At 40.4% G+C, this 18,062-nt stretch overlaps 1 protein-coding gene across 3 annotated transcripts in view; it reads left to right on the top strand.

The window, feature by feature from the left end:
* The window catches only part of MYO1F (myosin IF), a 1,016,322-nt gene that overhangs the window by 508,266 nt on the left and 489,994 nt on the right, over positions 1-18,062 (top strand). For all 3 annotated transcript variants that reach the window (XM_040417777.1, XM_040417776.1, XM_040417775.1), the window contains exons 10-11: positions 1,895-2,091; positions 2,222-2,302. In XM_040417777.1, coding sequence (XP_040273711.1) covers positions 1,895-2,091; positions 2,222-2,302 — 278 coding nt within the window. The remainder of the gene's footprint in view (positions 1-1,894; positions 2,092-2,221; positions 2,303-18,062) is intronic.

Here is an 18,062-nt window from a genome sequence, read left to right as displayed (position 1 = left end):
AAAAAATACAAGCGAGTTTAAAAAACTAATAAAGCATGAAATGATTATAATAACTTTTATTTCTATAAATGCAAATGCAGTGGAAATACTACACATTCAATTCCAAATCGGAGTTCCAAGTCGGAACCGAAGGCAGTTCGGTTTCAAGTTTTAAAGTGGTTTTCCACTTTAAAAATCAACAACCAAAGTTATTCAACAAAGCCACACGCGAGTTCGTGAATAACTAACGTCAGCTCATTGGAACCCATACATTCTAATACTGTACGTAGACGAATATCCGTACAGTATTATTCCGAAGATTTGAACGAAGCAACATTGGATGAGGCATCCGAAGCTCGCTTTGCTCAACACTATTGGACTGCTATACCTCTATATCTCATATCTCAATGCATCTACACCGAACAATTGGCGTAAATACATAAATATAAATTTATGATAAATTTACCCTATACAGTTGTAAATGACTATAATATACAGGGTGAGGCAACACACCCTTTAATTGGTGTAATTTGTAGAAAATTAACTTCCAATGTGTGAAAGTATTAAGCGAGGCTGCATTATGTAGTGGAAGAAATGTTTTTGACTGCCATTTTGAAATCCGCCATATTGAATTCAGCTCAGGTTTTTTTCTGATGGGAACAGGGTCATGTGATTCATTATATCTTGACCTGTTAAGCGAGGTTAAAGTCTCCTAAAGTCTGTATGTGTCCAACATTCTTCTGGCTGCACATAGTTTAACATTTTATCCAGTCTTCATGAAAATGCTGAAGAACCGCAGATAATTCTTCTCTGCACTGCCGTGTAGGAATTCTAGGAATTCCCATTTCAGGTGAGCTATACGCAATGCACAATATGGCTCGCCTGAAATCGTGAATCCTACAAAGTTGTATCACCTGCAGTTCTTCAGCATGTTTACAAAGATTGGATTAAATGTTAAACCCAGTGGTGTACCTGCAATAGAGACAGGCCACGCAACTGCTATGGGGCCCGGCATGGAATTTGTTCTCCTCCTCAGGTGAAAACACTGCACTTTGATGCAGTCGCCACTAGGGGAAGCTAAATTCAAAGAGATGACAGCTTTCATGGCAGTTGTATTAATTCCTATTCACTCAGTTCCCCCTAGTGGTAGCTGCTGGCTAGCTAGCTTTGTAATAGAAAAAAAGCAGGAGATTTATGAATGTATTTTTGCCAGTTATCTGGTGTAAGTACATTGAGAAATGAGCGCCATATATTTAAAACACCTGTTCCACTTTTTCCAACAGAAAAGTCGGATTAAGTGGGTGAGGCTAAAGGTAACTTTAATTAAAATGTCTTCTCATTGATAAAAAACAAAACAAAATGCAAACTCGTCAGAAATCTGGGTCGTTGCACATGTTCTGCATTGCCTGTGAGTGATTGCCACGCATACACTGGTGGGTACATACTAAGTTTTGCTATGTGGCCCTATGACTGTTATGGCTAACCTCCGGAACTCCAGCAGTTGTAAAACTATGACTACTGATATGTACACTTGCTTGGCTGTTCTTAGAATGTCATAGAAATGAAAAGAGCATGCTGGGATTCGTAATTTTACCACAGCTGGAGTGCTGGAGGTTAGCCATCACTGCCCTATAAGACTTGTGTACGCCCCTGGTTAAACCATGTGCATCCAGCAGAATGGTGGACACACAGAACACATCATGTAAAGCACTTTAGTAATGCAGCCTCCCTACAAATTACACACATTGGAAGTCAATTTTCTTTTCTGAAATGTCTATGCACTGAGCGAGCTACTCCTAGTGGTGGCTGCAGAATGGCAATTGGGAACAGGAGAAGCACATATATGTATATATATTTTATCCTGTGTAGAACCATTTTCATCTTATTGTCATTATGTCTGTTACTTGTGTTCTAGTCTTGGACTTTCCTGCCTATTTGCTTGGCATAGAAAAGGATCGCCTCAATAACAAACTAACCAGCCGCAAGATGGATAGCAAATGGGGAGGACGGTCTGAATCTATCACTGTCACCTTAAATGTGGAGCAAGCAACATATACAAAGGATGCTCTGTCAAAAGCTCTGTATGCGAGGGTATTTGATTTTCTGGTTGAGGTGAGAACTAAGAAAATAATCAGGTTGTGTCTGGTATCAGATAATGTAGAAAGATAAGAAATAATATAAGATATATAATAATAGCGATATATAGTGTCAGTTTATTATTAAAAAAAATCTTCTATTTTAGTCTATTAACAAGGCCATGCAAAAACCATATGAAGAATACAGCATCGGGGTGCTGGATATATATGGGTTTGAGATATTCCAGGTATGCTTATCTACTGCTTTTAAAGGAACCTTTTGCATCTACCAATAAAGCTGCTTCATTATGTATGTTATGTATTCATTTTGTACAGAATTTGGATTAAATATATCCACAATAAGGACGATAAAGGCAGACTTCATCAACCTTGAACTATAAAATGTTAAATTTTTTTAAAATTAATAATGTCGGGGATATAAAGGAAATGGCTTTATATAAAAGACAGGATGAAAGGAAAAATTTCAAAGGGTATTGATCCTCAAGGTGGACCTATACAACACTTAAAAAAGAGATTGTTGTTCATTTAATTATGTTGTGCAATCAGTAAATCATGGTACAAGCCTCTTTGCAAAAATATTAATGATTTATTATACAATAACTTAAGATACAATCAAAACTTAATCAGTGTAAAGTTCAATAATATGCAATAACACACAACGATATGCAGTACCCAAAATTTGCCACTAGATGGCACCAACACAAATACCAGCGTGTACACAGTACCCCTCAGACAGAAGAATATAATACAATCCGTCTCAACCACAATTTTTAGATATAAAAACTTAATAATGTTAAAGGATAGATACGAACCCTTGCTCTGCACAAACCATGACAAATCTCGGATAATCGGGTAGGATAGTCACACAACATAAATTATCAAGCCTGGTATTGACAATGGAATGAAATAATTCGAATCAGAGAGTTACATTTGAAATCAATATTTAGGTATTTTATTCAGTAATATGCATCTTTTCTGAATAGTGACAATATTGATGTAGCACTTTTAACAACTATACATCCGCCAACAGCGGGGAGTTTGATAAATATCAGGTTGATTAATTTATATCAATACTACACAAAATAAAGTTATACATTACCGAAAATGCAGATGATGTGCAGAGACTAAGGGAAGTCAGCTCTAAGGTACCATCTGGTCATTAGGATCTTTCTCCTGGGTTTTCTTTTTTTCTCTGTGTTTTCGTGGTTCCCCCTTGTCTTTTTCCTGTTGCTCTTTTTGTTTTTCCGATTTGTTTCTCTCCTTCATGTGTGTGTGGTTTACGATCACAAACTTATCAGTTAGACACACCTTCCTAGCTTGGAGTTTTCCAATCATTGTCGGCTAGGCATGTACATATGATAAGGACAGTGATGTCATTGCATTACCCAAAATTCACTTCTGCTGTTGGTGTAATGTTACTCATTTACCCCTAGGTGACACTATTACCTAAGCTATTAGTATCATTCTATTAAGGGTTAAATATCCAAGTTTGACTTTATCTCACATTTCATACACATAACCTAAGGAACCTAAATCAAAGCTAGAGGGATTATTTCTGACACGTATACCAATTAAGCACAGACTTTTAGGTACCATTTGACATTTTCCCAAGCTATTACAATTATGGTACCGATAAGACATACAATATACGTTGTACTCTCACAGAGATATGTGTCTCATCTTTTACTCCAACGGGTGATTAATTGTTAGTTAAAATAACACATCTTACTAACAGAGTTTACACTTAAAATTCTACTAATCATGCTTCAGGACTATATGCGTTCCTAGTTAGAAATATATAAGATAATGGTTGCAATAATGTCCTTCATAATATTCAACAATATAAAACAATACATAGTCAGGTCCATGAATATTGGGACATCAACACAATTCTAAATTTTTTGGATCTATACACCACCACAATGGATTTGAAATTAAACAAACATGATGTGATTTAACTGCAGACTGTCAGCTTTAATTTGAGAGTATTTACATCCAAATCAGGTGAACGGTGTAGGAATTACAACAGTTTGCATATGTCCCTCCCACTTGTTAGGGGACCAAAAGTAATGGGACAATTGGCTTCTCAGCTGTTCCATGGCCAGGTGTGTGTTATTCCCTCATTATCCCAATTACAATGAGCAGATAAAAGGTCCAGAGTTCATTTCAAGTGTGCTATTTGCATTTGGAATCTGTTGCTGTCAACTCTCAAGATGAGATCCAAAGAGATGTCACTATCAGTGAAGCAAGCCATCATTAGGCTGAAAAAAACAAAGCAAACCCATCAGAGAGATAGCAAAAACATTTGGCGTGGCCAAAACAACTTTTTGTAACATTTTTAAATAGAAGGAACACACCAGTGAGCTCAGCCACACCAAAAGACCCGGCAGACTATGGAAAACAACTGTGGTGGATGACCGAAGAATTTTTTCCCTGGTGAAGAAAACACCCTTCACAAGAGTTTGCCAGATGAAGAATACTCTCCAGGAGGTAGGTGTATGTGTGTCAAAGTCAACAATCAAGAGAAGATTTCACCAAAGTGAATACAGAGGGTTAATCACAAGATGTAAATCATTGGTGAGCCTCAAACAGGAAGGCCAGATTAGAGTTTGCCAAACAACACTAAAAAAGCCTTCACAGTTCTGGAACAACATCCTATGGACAGATGAGAGCAAGATCAACTTGTAACAGAGTGATAGGAAGAGAAGAGTATGGAGAAGAAAAGGAACTGCTCATGATCCTAAGCATACCACCTCATCAGTGAAGCATGGTGGTGGTAGTGTCATGGCGTGGGCATGTATGGCTGCTAATGGAACTGTTTCTCTTGTATTTATTGATGATGTGACTGCTGACAAAAGCAGCAGGATGAATTATGAAGTGTTTCGGGCAATATTATCTGTTCATATTAAGACAAATGCTTCAGAACTCATTGGACGGCGCTTCACAGTGCAGATGGACAATGACCCAAAGCATACTGCAAAAGCAACCAAAGAGTTTTTTAATGGAAAGAAGTGGAATGTTATGCAATGGCCAAGTCAATCACCTGACCTGAATCCGATTGAGCATGCATTTCACTTGCTGAAGACAAAATTGAAGGGAAAATGCCCCAAGAACAAGCAGGAACTGAAGATGGTTGCAGTAGAGGCCTGGCACAGCATCACCAGGGATGAAACCGATTGTCTGGTGATGTCTATGCGTTCCAGACTTCAGGTTGTAGTTGACTGCAAAAGATTTGCAACCAAGTATTAAAAAGTGAAAGTTTGATTTATGATTATTATTTTGTTCCATTACTTTTGGTCCCTTAACAAGTGGGAGGCACATATGCAAACTGTTGTAATTAATACACCGTTCACCTGATTTGGATGTAATTTCCCTTAAATTAAAGCTGTCAGTCTGCAGTTAAAGCACATCTTGTTCGTTTCATTTCACATCCATTGTGGTGGTGTATAGAGCCAAAAATGTTAGAATTGTGTCGATGTCCCAATATTTATGAACCTGACTGTAGGTCCTATTGATTTTCTTATACAAACAAAAACTAAGGTTGATTATGTGTATATAGATATTACAGATTTTCTGCTTCATTAATAGATACCAAACCATAGAGGTAATTAGCACCAGCTGCTTCTAGAGAACATCCTTATCTCCTGTCATAAATTTATATGGAGACAAGAATGCCTCTTTTTCGACTGGTACATCCATGAGAAGATATTATCTGAACTGTCCTTCCCATGACCCTCTCTCGGCCATCTTTAAAATACATAACATATAACAATATGGCCTCTTATAGGTATATATAATCAAATCCCCTATAATTAGGATATTTTTATATAATGTTATATACCTATGAATATGCACAACAAATCCCCCTTCATTATAATCTAATCCATTGAAATAGAATTGGATTATATTGGAATGTCAAAAGGGCTTTTCATACGGGTTCCTTTTAGGACTATAAGTTTTTGTTTAAATTGTTCGTTACTCTCATTAATATTTATTGAGTGAGTCCATCATTTTGAATATAAGTTGTTGGTGACGATAGTGTCCTTCATAATGGAATATAAGTCCGATAGATGTTGCTTCTGATTTTCCATCTCTGCATGAATAGTCATCAGGTTCCTTTTTAGCAAACCAATTTCAAGTTCTAATGTCTTAAAAGAGATGGAATTAGCAGATGATACATCGGTGGCAACGACAGCGCATACTACGCCAAAGATTATGGAAGCTGCAATCGCAGAAATGAAACGCTTTGGTCGTTGACTCATGGAAAACTGTTCCCTGGTCAGAGTTTTTCTTGTCTGCTCCAGGATCTGTGTAATTCATTCTTGGGAATAACTGACGTGCATTTGATACCACATCTTTATCTCTGGAGACTGTATCTCGGAAACGTTGTCTTTCAACGGAGATGTGTGGATCCAAACTGAAGTAGATCTTCTGGGATAGAATCCTCTTATTCGTCAAGATGAATCCCCTGGTATTCTGCAGCATGGGCCTGGTACAGTGATCTGTTCAGCATGGAACTCCTTCCCCAAGACCAGGATGATGTAGATAACATTAATGATCTTTGATGCCATCTTGCTCCTATAATATATTGTATGACAAATATAAGCACATACATCTTTCCACTTTTCCTTTTATAAACCCTACGCTGAAAGAAATTATACTTCCATATATCTTCAATTTGGCATAGTTTTCTTTCTTGAACAGAGCAGGTTCTTAGTTCAGAAGTGAGTTAAGAGATAATTAGTTACAGAAGAAAAATACATGAGGATAGGTTAGTACACTCGTATGTTTATACTGTACCAATCCTGGGTTTCTGCTTTTAGCTGGAACCTTGATATCTCTTTACTCCTCATCATCCAGTAATCCTTCCATTTGGCGAAGTTGTGACCTAGGATGACACGTAATTCTTAATATGCACCCATTTCTCTATAAATTCATCCCCCTTAGGAATTTTGATCTTGTAGACCAGAGTTGGCAATTTATCAATGACGACATAGGGTCCCTTCCAGGAAGGCAGGAACTTCCTTTCTTTCACCTGATCCCGGGCAAAGTTATTGAGATAAACCTGATCGGAAATAAGGTACTCCTTTTGAGTAGTCTTCAGATCTTAGTAGGTTTTGGCGATTACTTCTGCTTTCTTTATATTATTCTGGGTAAGTGCAAAAGCATGCTGAAGGTGCTTGCGTAGATTCTCCATGTATTGATGAGCTGTTGAAGCATTTATCAAATTGTGGTCTGTTGTCCGGTAGAGTAAATGCTGGGGTAACACCATCTTCCCGACTGTGATCATTTCGAAGGGAGAAAGTTTGATTGCTGAGCTTAGGGTGGCCATGAGAACCAAAGGCAACTTCACATTCCAGTCTTTACCGGATTCATTGAAAAATTCTTTAGAATGTTGACAATGGTTTGGTTGTAGCATTCTACTCCACCACTAGAGGCTGGCCGATAAGCTATATGTAGCTTTCTTTTTACCCCCAGTATCTCCCATATTTTTGTCATCACCTCACTAGTGAAATGACTTCCGCGATCGCACTCGTTTCGTTGGGGAAGACCAAACCTGGAAAATACGTGGTTAATATGTAGAGACGCGCACACACTTGAACTGCATGTTCTGCAAGGCAAACATTACACCCATTTTGTGAATAAACAAGTCACGGTTAACATATATCTGTTGCCTTTAGATGAAGTTGTTACTGGTCCAATAAAGTCAATTTGGATGTCTGACCATGGCATGGACATCCCCCTTTTCATCAGCGGTGCCCAATGGGTGGGTGCTTGTGGCTGGAATTGAGGACAAATTAAACATCCTTGACAATATGTGCGAACGTCTTGCAACATATGAGGCCAATAAGCATAATCCCGTAATAATTCATACGTTAACTTCTCACCTCAACGACCAGTCGTTGGGGCGTCATGTGCGTGCTGTAACGTCAAACCTCTGAATGCCATTGTGAGATACCATTCTTCGAGGTTCTTACCAGCAATCCATCCTGTAACGAGGATTGGGACTTACCCTTCATCAAAATCCATAACTCTTCTTTGCCTGCACAGTCTTCCACAGTTATGGGACAATTCTGTGGATCTTCAATGTGTTTGGAAAAGACACCAATGACTGGATTCCCCTTTTGACTCAAGATGAGATCCTCACTAGGGGAATCTTAGCTCCATTGCACCACATTGGCTTCAGCCTCCTTTTGGGCCTGTCTTTTTGTTGTTGCCTCCACTTGAACAGTTCCCATAAGGTCATCAACATTCAGTACTTCTCCATTAATGGCTCCTTGTTTGGCAAGGGAATCTGCCAAATCATTCCCTTCCATATCCACATCTAGATATTTTGAGTGGCCTTTTACCTTTTTCCAGTAAATGGTGATACCATGGGCGATAACCATCTCGTCGATCCTACAAAACATTTTGCCATGCTTGACTGGCTTGTTGTTGCTTCTTACCATGTTAGGCCTTTTCCATCCAGGGAAGTACAACACAAAGCTGTTGCAAACATAATTAGAATCTGTGATTATAACAAATTCGATAGCCATTTGTACAGCTTTATACACAGCGGTAACCTCTGCGACCAAGCTACTTTTGGGACCAATTTTGTATCCCACAGACACATCTGGGAATATATTATTCCACACAACTCCGATACCTGCAACCAGTGTGTACGTTCAGTTCCTTCATTGGTATGGAAAGAACAGTCGTCTACATATACACATGGTAAGGAGTTGCAATACTCTTCTTCATAAGACTTATATGCAGATACAGATCGTTCTTTCATTTCCGGTTGATTCATCTTTATGTCCTGCATTGGTACAATCGTGAAGTTGAGCTAATCCTTGAGCAACTGGATTCTTATTATTTTGTTTGTACCCGATTTCCAATGGCCATCCCATTAAAGACATCGTCCAGGCGGTTATCCTGCTGTTTGACAGATTTCCATCCTTGATTCTATCACTTTGCAAATATTGCAGTGGTGGTGTGCAGTTTCCACAATGATCTTTTCGCCTTGGATAAAACTCCTGAAATATTGCAAAGCCTACACCGTTGACAGTAATGCTTTTTCACAGTCATTGAATTTTACCTCAACCGGTGATAAGGACTTGCTGGCATAGGCGATTATCTTATTCAGGTTTCCCTGTTTCTGGAAGAGGACTGCACTACGCTTTTGTCGGTGAAGCCGTTTCAATGAAGAAAGGTTTTCCACCTTCTGGGTAAGCAAGGCATGGTGCTTGGGTGAGTCTGGATTTGAGCTCATTCACAGCTTGCTCGTGGCTTCACTCCATTCCCGTTTAACTCCTTTCTTTAGCAACTGCAAAAGAGGTTTCGTAATCTTGGAATAGTTGTCTATGAACTTATGTGAATAGTTCATCATACCCAGGAAGGATCTCAACTCCTTGAGATTTGTAGGTGACTTCGTATTGGCCACTGCTTACACCTTCTTTTTCTGTAGGTTGATTCCATCAGAAGTGATTTTGTGACCTAGGAAATTGACTTTTGTACGACACCATTAAGCCTTCTGCAAAAAAAGTTTCACACCAGCTTTCCTCAGTTGCGTTAGTACACGCCTCAGTTCCGCAATGTGTTCCTCAAAAGTCGTACTTTTGATCAGGACATCATCCACATAAGATAAGGTACCTCGTTCAGTGCCATCAGGCATCGCCTTATGCATGAACACGGCAAACTCATGGCCTGCATTGATATACCCGAAAGGCAATCGGGTCCAAGCATATTGCTGCTTCCCAAATGTGAAGGCCAATTTGTATTGATCCTTCTCGTCCACCTTAATCATCCAATATCCCTGCGCACAGTCAAGAGTAGTGAAAAATTGGGATCCTTGTATTTGCGCTAAACACTGGTCAATATACGGCACGGGCCATCCGGACATATATACCCGTTTATTTAACTGCCTTAGGTCCGAACAGAGGCAAAATTGACCATTTGGTTTGAGAATCCCAAATATGGGATGGTTGAATGAGCTGTGCACCGTAGGGATGATTCCCCGCTTCTCCAAGTTCTTGACGATTTCCGAAAGCGTCTCTTAAGCTCCCAGCAGAAGTCAGTACTGTTTGACATATACCGGTGGTGCATTGGGATCCGTCTGGATTCTTGCAACTTGCAGGTCAGTTTCCCCAAAGTCATAAGAATCCTTAGCAAACATGTCCTGGAATTCTGCGAAGAGCCCCTTTAGCTGTTGACGCTCTGACTTATCAGAGCACGCGTCAGCTATAGACATTTGCTCTTCCACCCCGTTCTGAAATTCTGGAAAGATTTCAGGTTGACTTAACTCGTAATCTTCTTCAAGCTCACTAGTTAAATCATTTTGAGTATCGTGTACCTTCTCTTTTCCCTGTTGGCATGACTCGTACTCCTTTTCATCAATCTCATGGTTGAAAACCAAAGATGATTCTTCGATGTGGCATGTGCCTTCTTCAGAACTGAAAGGATAAACAGAGTGGATATTAAATAGCCCCTCAGGTGTTTAGGAAAAATGTTGTTCCACTACTTGCTCTTCTGTCAAGTATTCATCGGGAATAAGTCCAATGACGTCATTCTGGAATCCAAAAGTGTAATACTCCGAATCCATACATAGGCCAATTATTGTACCTTTTTGTAAGGATATGCTATGGGGAGCCATATTGTGAATTACAATATGCAATGGATCCTAATCGATGTTTTCCATAAGAGTTGGCTTTACCTTCAGGCTGAGTTGCTGTATCCGGTTAGACAAACAGATCAAAGCATCTGTATTCTTTAATTTTTGCCCCTTCTTTACTTGAATTTGAAGAAGAAATGGCTTGCACCCTTCAGGGATTTTAACCTCATCGGAAACCACCATGATACTTACGGCATAGGGCATCTGTTGTCCCCATCTCAAGGCATGCTCTTCATCCTGGAACCCCTCTGGGTCTCCTGGTAATCTGGACCATAGAGTATTGTTGACCAGCTCAATCTGCATGGCAAATCAGTGTAGAAGGTCATTACCTGTGTACATTTGGTACCGTGGTTCATTAAACACGATTAATAAATGTTCCGTAGTCTTAGCTCCTATGGAAATAGACAATAGACATCTTGCAATCACATTATGACTGAGAATCTCCATCCAGATCATGAATCCATTGGTCCTGTGGAGAGGAACCTTTAATAAATTTAGGGCTGGCGACTAGGGTTGAGCGAACCCGAACTGTAAAGTTCGGGTTCGTACCGAACTTTACGGTGTTCGGCACCCGAACCCGAACATTTCAGTAAAAGTTTGAGTTCGGTGTTCGGGAAATATTAATATACCATCAGATCAGAGTTTTCTCCAATCCAGTGATATATTTTAACTTGAAGCGTCCCCATCACCATGGGAACGCCTCTATGTTAGAATATACCATCGGATTTGAGTTTGATCGTGAAAACTCAGATCCGACAGTATATTCTAACACCGAGGCATTCCCATAGTGATGGGGACGCTTCAAGTTAGAATATACTGAGAACTGTGGACATAACGGCCCCCTGCTGCCTGGCAGCACCTGATCTCTTACAGGGGGCTGTGATCTGCACAATTAACCCCTCAGGTGCCGCACCTGAGGGAATAATTGTGCGGATCACAGCCCCCTGTAAGAGATCAGATGCTTCCAGGCAGCAGGGGGCCAGACCCCCCTCCCTCCCCCTATTAAAATCATTGGTGGCCAGTGCGGCCTCCCCCTCCCTATTAAAATCATTGGTGGCTAGTGCGGCCCCCCCCCCACCCCCTATTAAAGTTAATTGTGCAGATCACAGCCCCTGTAAGAGATCGGGTGCTGCCAGGCAGCAGTGGGCAGTTATGTACACAGTTCTTAGTATACTCTAACTTGAAGCGTCCCCATCACCATGGGAACGCCTCTGTGTTAGAATATACTGTCGGATCTGAGTTTTCACGATCGTGAAAACTCAGATCTGAAAAAGCTAATACTATTATTTTCCGTTATAACCATGTTATAACAGAAAATAATAAAGTGAAGTTCGGGTCCCCATTGACTTTAATGGGGTTCGGGTCCGGGTCCAAGTTCGGATCAAGTTCGGGTCTAGTTGTTCGCTCAACTCTACTGGCGACCTGTTTTAAAAAACTTGGCATATTTCACCCGGGCTATATTGTTCACCTGTATGGGAATCAATAAGTTATCTTTAACCTTTTCACTCCGTACCATGGATTGAGTATGCTCAGTCAGGTCCGCAACTTCGTAATTTCCCCCTACAAGAGAAATAGTTAATACATCCCCATCCAAGGTTTCCTTTTAAATTTTGTCCTTTTGCATGGTTATGGTATGAGCCATACCATTGACATCTTCCCCAGGCTTACCATTTTTCACGATCGTGACATCTGGCGTCCGGTTGTTCCTAAAATTAACTTTAACAGAGTTAAGCCTTTCTTCAATCACATGACAACTACGTTGGGGGTTGTGCATTGCAAGAGTACTCATAGGCAATAGGTGCCTTTACCTGAGTCCAGATTGCTTCATTGATGAAGTCTACTCTGGAACTCAATCTTTTCAGGAGATCGATTTCTATGATCAGCCGATCATAGGGAAGATCCACAATGAGTGTGGGATGTCTAATTACTTTCTTGCCTATTTTAAATTTTAACTATGTTGTACCTCTTACCTGCAAAGCGTCTCCGCCTACACTTATCAAATAGCCATCAAACGATTTCAATCTTGGCCTCTTTGCTGCCACATCCATAACCTGTTCGAAATAACTATATGACAATATAGTGGCTTGTAAACCCCTAATCAGCCCGATAAGTTCATCTTGGAGATAAGAATCAACAAAATATCGGCCTTCAACCTTAAACAAATCACATAAAAAATTAGGATGTTCACTCATCTGACGCTTTTTGAGGATTTGATCCTTCTGCAGCGATGCGACTTCTGGAGAAACCCGGACATTCCTACTGCACGCGGCAGCAGCACCCACCTTTGGGGAAAACTGGATTATATCACAGCTTACAGACGGTGGCTCACAGATTGATGCTGAGATGATGGTATCACTCACTGGAGAAGACACATTAGTGCACGAATCAACATGGTTAGGCAGCAAAATAGACAACACGTTAGACACCTCCTCTTTGGCCTCAATTTTAGGGTCAGGAACGCTACAAGGCAATATAGTATTAGAAATCACATTAGATTCTTCTACAACCAGCTCGATAGCCTTGCTCTGGGGCCTGGGCTCTGACCCCACCCTGCCTGCTTTATAGGGCTGAGCTGGGACCTGCAGCCACCCCTAAAAAAGGCTCAGGTTGTTTTTCGATGGACACCTGGGACATCTTATTAACTATTTCAGTTAATTTTGTCATTTGATCTGCCAACTGATCAAACCGATCATTTGATTTACGCATAGCTTGGTTTTGTGGTGTACCCTTACTAGAGGTGGGTGACTGACTTCTAGGTGAAGTAGAGGGTTCAGGCCTACCTTCCTTCTGTTGTCTGGGCCTGTTATTTCAGGGCCTTTTATTCCAGCGCCTGTATCCAGGGGGACCCCTATTGTTATATTGGGGATGGTAGTTAGATCTTTTGTCTCCATTATTATCCCCCTCTGACCCGTTGGGGCTATGAGGCTTTGTTTGCTTCGGTCCTATCTGTTGTCGCTGGGTTTGTTGGAAAGGTCCTGTAGTGGGGTACCTGCGTAGCTGCGTTTCAAATCCCAGGGTGGGGTTTATTTTAGCTTCTGCTACGTTTTGTTCTGGGGCCCTTTTGTATCTCCTCTCACCCATAGCATGGCACTCACTGATGTTATACAGTGAAGTGGCAGCCATCACAAATCTGTCCAAGGGAGCTTTAAGATCGAGATCTCTAGCTAGGCTAAGTTTAATTTGCATAGGCATTGCATCATAAAACAATTGTTTGAATTCCCCAGATTCCCAATTTGGGGACCTATACTCTAACCCATATGCATTTTTAAGGATAGAGAGGAATTCCCGGGGACTTTGGGTCTACATGTGAGTTTATAAATATCACATTTTACAGCAGTAATAGTTCGGTAAGGGCCAAATTCTAATTTTACCTCGTGCAAAACATCCTGCCAATCCTGGATCCCCCTGTCCTTAAAGGAAATAAAGTAATGGCGATACTTATTTTCAAATGCCGATGGTAGAAATCTGATCCTGTCCGCACCAGAATACAATTTTAAAGTATCCATGGTGGACTGGTACAGTTCTAAGTGATCAGCAATTTCAGGAGAACCTTTCTTAGAGAATTTAGGTACATTGGCATTGAGAAATTTAATGATACTCAAGGAACTCTGATCCCTTTCTGCACACTGAGCTTTTTTCTTTCCAGAGACCACTTCAGCATATGACGGTCTCCTGGAACTCTAATCCCCCTTGTGGGCAAACTCATGCCTGAGCGGTGGGGAATAAGCCACACGCTTCTCCACATCTCTGTCATAATCACTCATACTCCGCACACTTTCATCGTACCCACTTAGCACAGGTGACTTAACCCTAACATTCCTCTCTAGGGGAAGGTGTGGGGGGTCACTTCTGTGGCCTTTTGCTTCGCTAGCACCTAGTAAGGCGGTTACAGCTTGAAACGCCTGACTTAATTGGGTTAAGGCCTCCTGTGTAATCATACCATCACCCTCGGGTGGCTTAGGGTCCCGGGTGAAATCCGCTTTAGGAGCATGTGTTGATGACATATCTATATTTTGGGGTGTGAGAGCTGGAGGATCCAAAAATCTCTCATTATCAGACAAATCACTTTCAACATTGACTATATTATGACTTGGTCTGTCTGTTTGCTGCAGTCTGCAAATACGGAGGTTCAGCTCATCTGTCTTCCTTTTTATTTAGTCCATGATAAGCATCATGGCTGAGATTGAGCTCACGTTTTAAGTCCTCGATCGATTCTTTTGAAGATTCTAACTCTGTTTCTATAAAGGGTATATAGGCCTGCATATCTGCTAAGTGCACATTTCTACTCTTTAAGAGGGTATTGACTTCTAATATTGCACATAGAACTAGTGGCAACATCTTTAGGAGGTGTTGGTCTTTACTGGCAGTACTTTTCAGCACATCAAAAAAGGTTAGATGTCTCCTGACTGTACCAAGTGAGGACCATACATCCACACATTCTCTCTTGGCTTCTGCCTGCAGCTCACTTAACCATGCAGTTACATCCTGATCCAAACTCAACCATTTACATATTCAACAAGTTATGAATTAACTGTTCCGGACTACCTCCTGTAGCTTCACCAGAACTCGCTTCACTACCGGCTGCGCTCATTTTCCTTAACAATAATTAGTACACAGATAGATGAACAATCTGATTAGCCAAGAAAATTATGGAACGTTTTACTATTTGCACAAATAATTAATAAATTAACACGATCTTAGCAGTGCCTCCATCTTATGTCGGGGATATAAAGAAAATGGCTTTATATAAAAGAAAGGATCAAAGGGAAAATTTCAAAGGGTATTGATCCTAGAGGTAGACATATAAAACACCTCAAAAAGAGATCGTTGTTAACATAGTAACATAGTACATAAGGCCAAAAAAATACATTTGTCCATCTAGTTTGGCATGTTATCCTGCAAGTTGATCCAGAGGAAGGCAAAAAAAAAAACTGTGAGGTAGAAGCCAATTTTCTCCACTTTAGGGGAATAAAAAATTCCTTCCCGACTCCAATCAGGCAATCAGACTAACTCCCTGGATCAACGACCCCTCTCTAGTAGCTATAGCCTGTAATATTATTATGCTCCAGAAATACAACCAGGCCCCTCTTGAATTCCTTTATTGTACTCACCATCACCACCTCCTCAGGCAGAGAGTTCCATAGTCTCACTGCTCTTACCGTAAAGAATCCTCTTCTATGTTTGTGTACAAACCTTCTTTCCTCCAGACGCAGAGGATGTCCCCTCGTCACAGTCACAGTCCTGGGGATAAATAGATGATGAGATAGATCTCTGTACTGACCCCTGATATATTTATACATAGTAATTAGATCTTCCCTCAATCATCTTTTTTCTAAAGTGAATAACCCTAATTTTGATAATCTTTCAGGGTACTGTAGTTGCCCCATTCCAGTTATTACTTTAGTTGCCCTCCTCTGGACCCTCTCCAGCTCTGCTATGTCTGCCTTGTTCACAGGAGCCCAGAAATGTACACAGTACTCCATGTGTGGTCTGACTAGCGATTTGTAAAATGGTAGGACTGTGTTCTTATCACGGGCATCTATGCCCCTTTTGATGCAACCCATTATCTTATTGGCCTTGGCAGCAGCTGCCTGACACTGTTTATTGCAGCTTAGTTTGCTGTTTATTAAAATTCCTAGATCCTATTCCATGGCAGTGTTACCGAGTGTTTTACCATTTAGTATGTACGGGTGACTTGCATTATTCCTTCCCATGTGCATAACTTTACATTGGTCAGTGTTAAACATCATCTGCCACTTATCTGCCCAAGCCTCCAATCTATCCAGATCCCTCTGTAGTAGTATACTGTCCTCTTCAGTGTTAATTACTTTACACAGTTTAGTGTCATCTGCGAAAATTGATACTTTACTATGCAAGCCTTCTACAAGATCATTAATAAATATATTGAAGAGAATAGGGCCCAATATTGACCCCTGAGGTACCCCACTAGTGACAGTGACCCAATCTGAGTGTGTACCGTTAATAACCACCCTCTGTTTTCTATCATTGAGACAGTTACTTACCCACATACAGATGTTTTCTCCCAGTCCGAGCATTCTCATTTTATATACTAACCTTTTATGTGGTACAGTGTCAAATGCTTTGGAGAAGTCCAGATATACGACATCCATTAATTCACCACTGTCAAGTCTAGAACTTTACCTCCTCATAGAAACTGATTAAATTAGTTTGCCATGACCAATCCGTCACGAAGCCATGCTGATATGGCGTTATTTGCCTATTTCCGTTGAGACACTCTAAGATAGCATCTCTCAGAAAACATTCAAACAGTTTACCCACAACAGATGTTAAACTTACCGGCCTATAGTTTCCAGGCTCTGTTTTTGGACCCTTTTTGAATATTGGCACCACATTTGCCATGTGCCAATCCTGTGGGGCATTCCCTGTCAGTATAGAGTCCGCAAATATCAGAAATAAAGGTCTGGCTATGACATTACTTAATTCCCTTAGGATACGGGGGTGTATGCCATCCGATCCTGGCGATTTGTCTATTTTAATCTTTTTAAGTCGCTGATGTACTTCTTCCTGGGTCAGACAGGACACTTTTAATGGGGAATTTATTTTTACATTCTGCATGTCATCTGACAGTTTATTTTCCTCAGTGAATACATTGGAGAGAAAAATATTTAACAGCTTTGCTTTCTCCTCGTCGCTCTCTGCGATTCCCCCCTCATTACTCTTTAAAGGGCCGACACCTTCAGATTTATACTTTTTAACATTTATATAATTGAAGAACATTTTAGGGTTAGTTTTACTCTCTTTGGCAATTAATCTTTTGGTCTCTAGTTTGGCCGCTTTATTTGTTTTTTACATGTTCTATTTTTTTCCTTATAATTTTTCAGTGCTTCCTTGCTACCCTCCTGTTTTAGTGATTTATATGCTTTCTTTTTGTCATTTATAGCTTTCTTTACAGTTCTATTTATCCACATTGGTTTCTTTTTGTTCCTTAACCTTTTATTCCCATACGGTATGTACCTCTCACAATGAGATTTTAGGATGCTTTTAAAGATATCCCATTTTGTGGCTGTATTTTTATTTTTGAGGACTTTGTCCCAGTTAGTTAAGCTTATGGCCTCTCTTAGTTGGCTAAATTTAGCTTTTTTGAAGTCTGGTATTTTTGTTTCTCCCTGTAGAAACGCTCTTTTGAATAATAATTGGAAGGTTATTACTTTATGGTAACTATTTCCCAGGTGTCCCCCATCCTGCACGTCTGTTGTTCTGTCAGGCCTATTGGTTAATACTAAGTCCAGTATGGCCTTCCCTCTAGTCGCGTCCCGAACCAGTTGGGAGAGGTAATTGTCTTTGGTTATTGCCAA

The sequence above is a fragment of the Bufo bufo genome, chromosome 2 (assembly GCF_905171765.1).
Source record: "Bufo bufo chromosome 2, aBufBuf1.1, whole genome shotgun sequence".
In the NCBI taxonomy this organism is placed as follows: Eukaryota; Metazoa; Chordata; class Amphibia; order Anura; family Bufonidae; genus Bufo; species Bufo bufo.
This window is presented reverse-complemented; position numbering and strand designations above follow the sequence as displayed.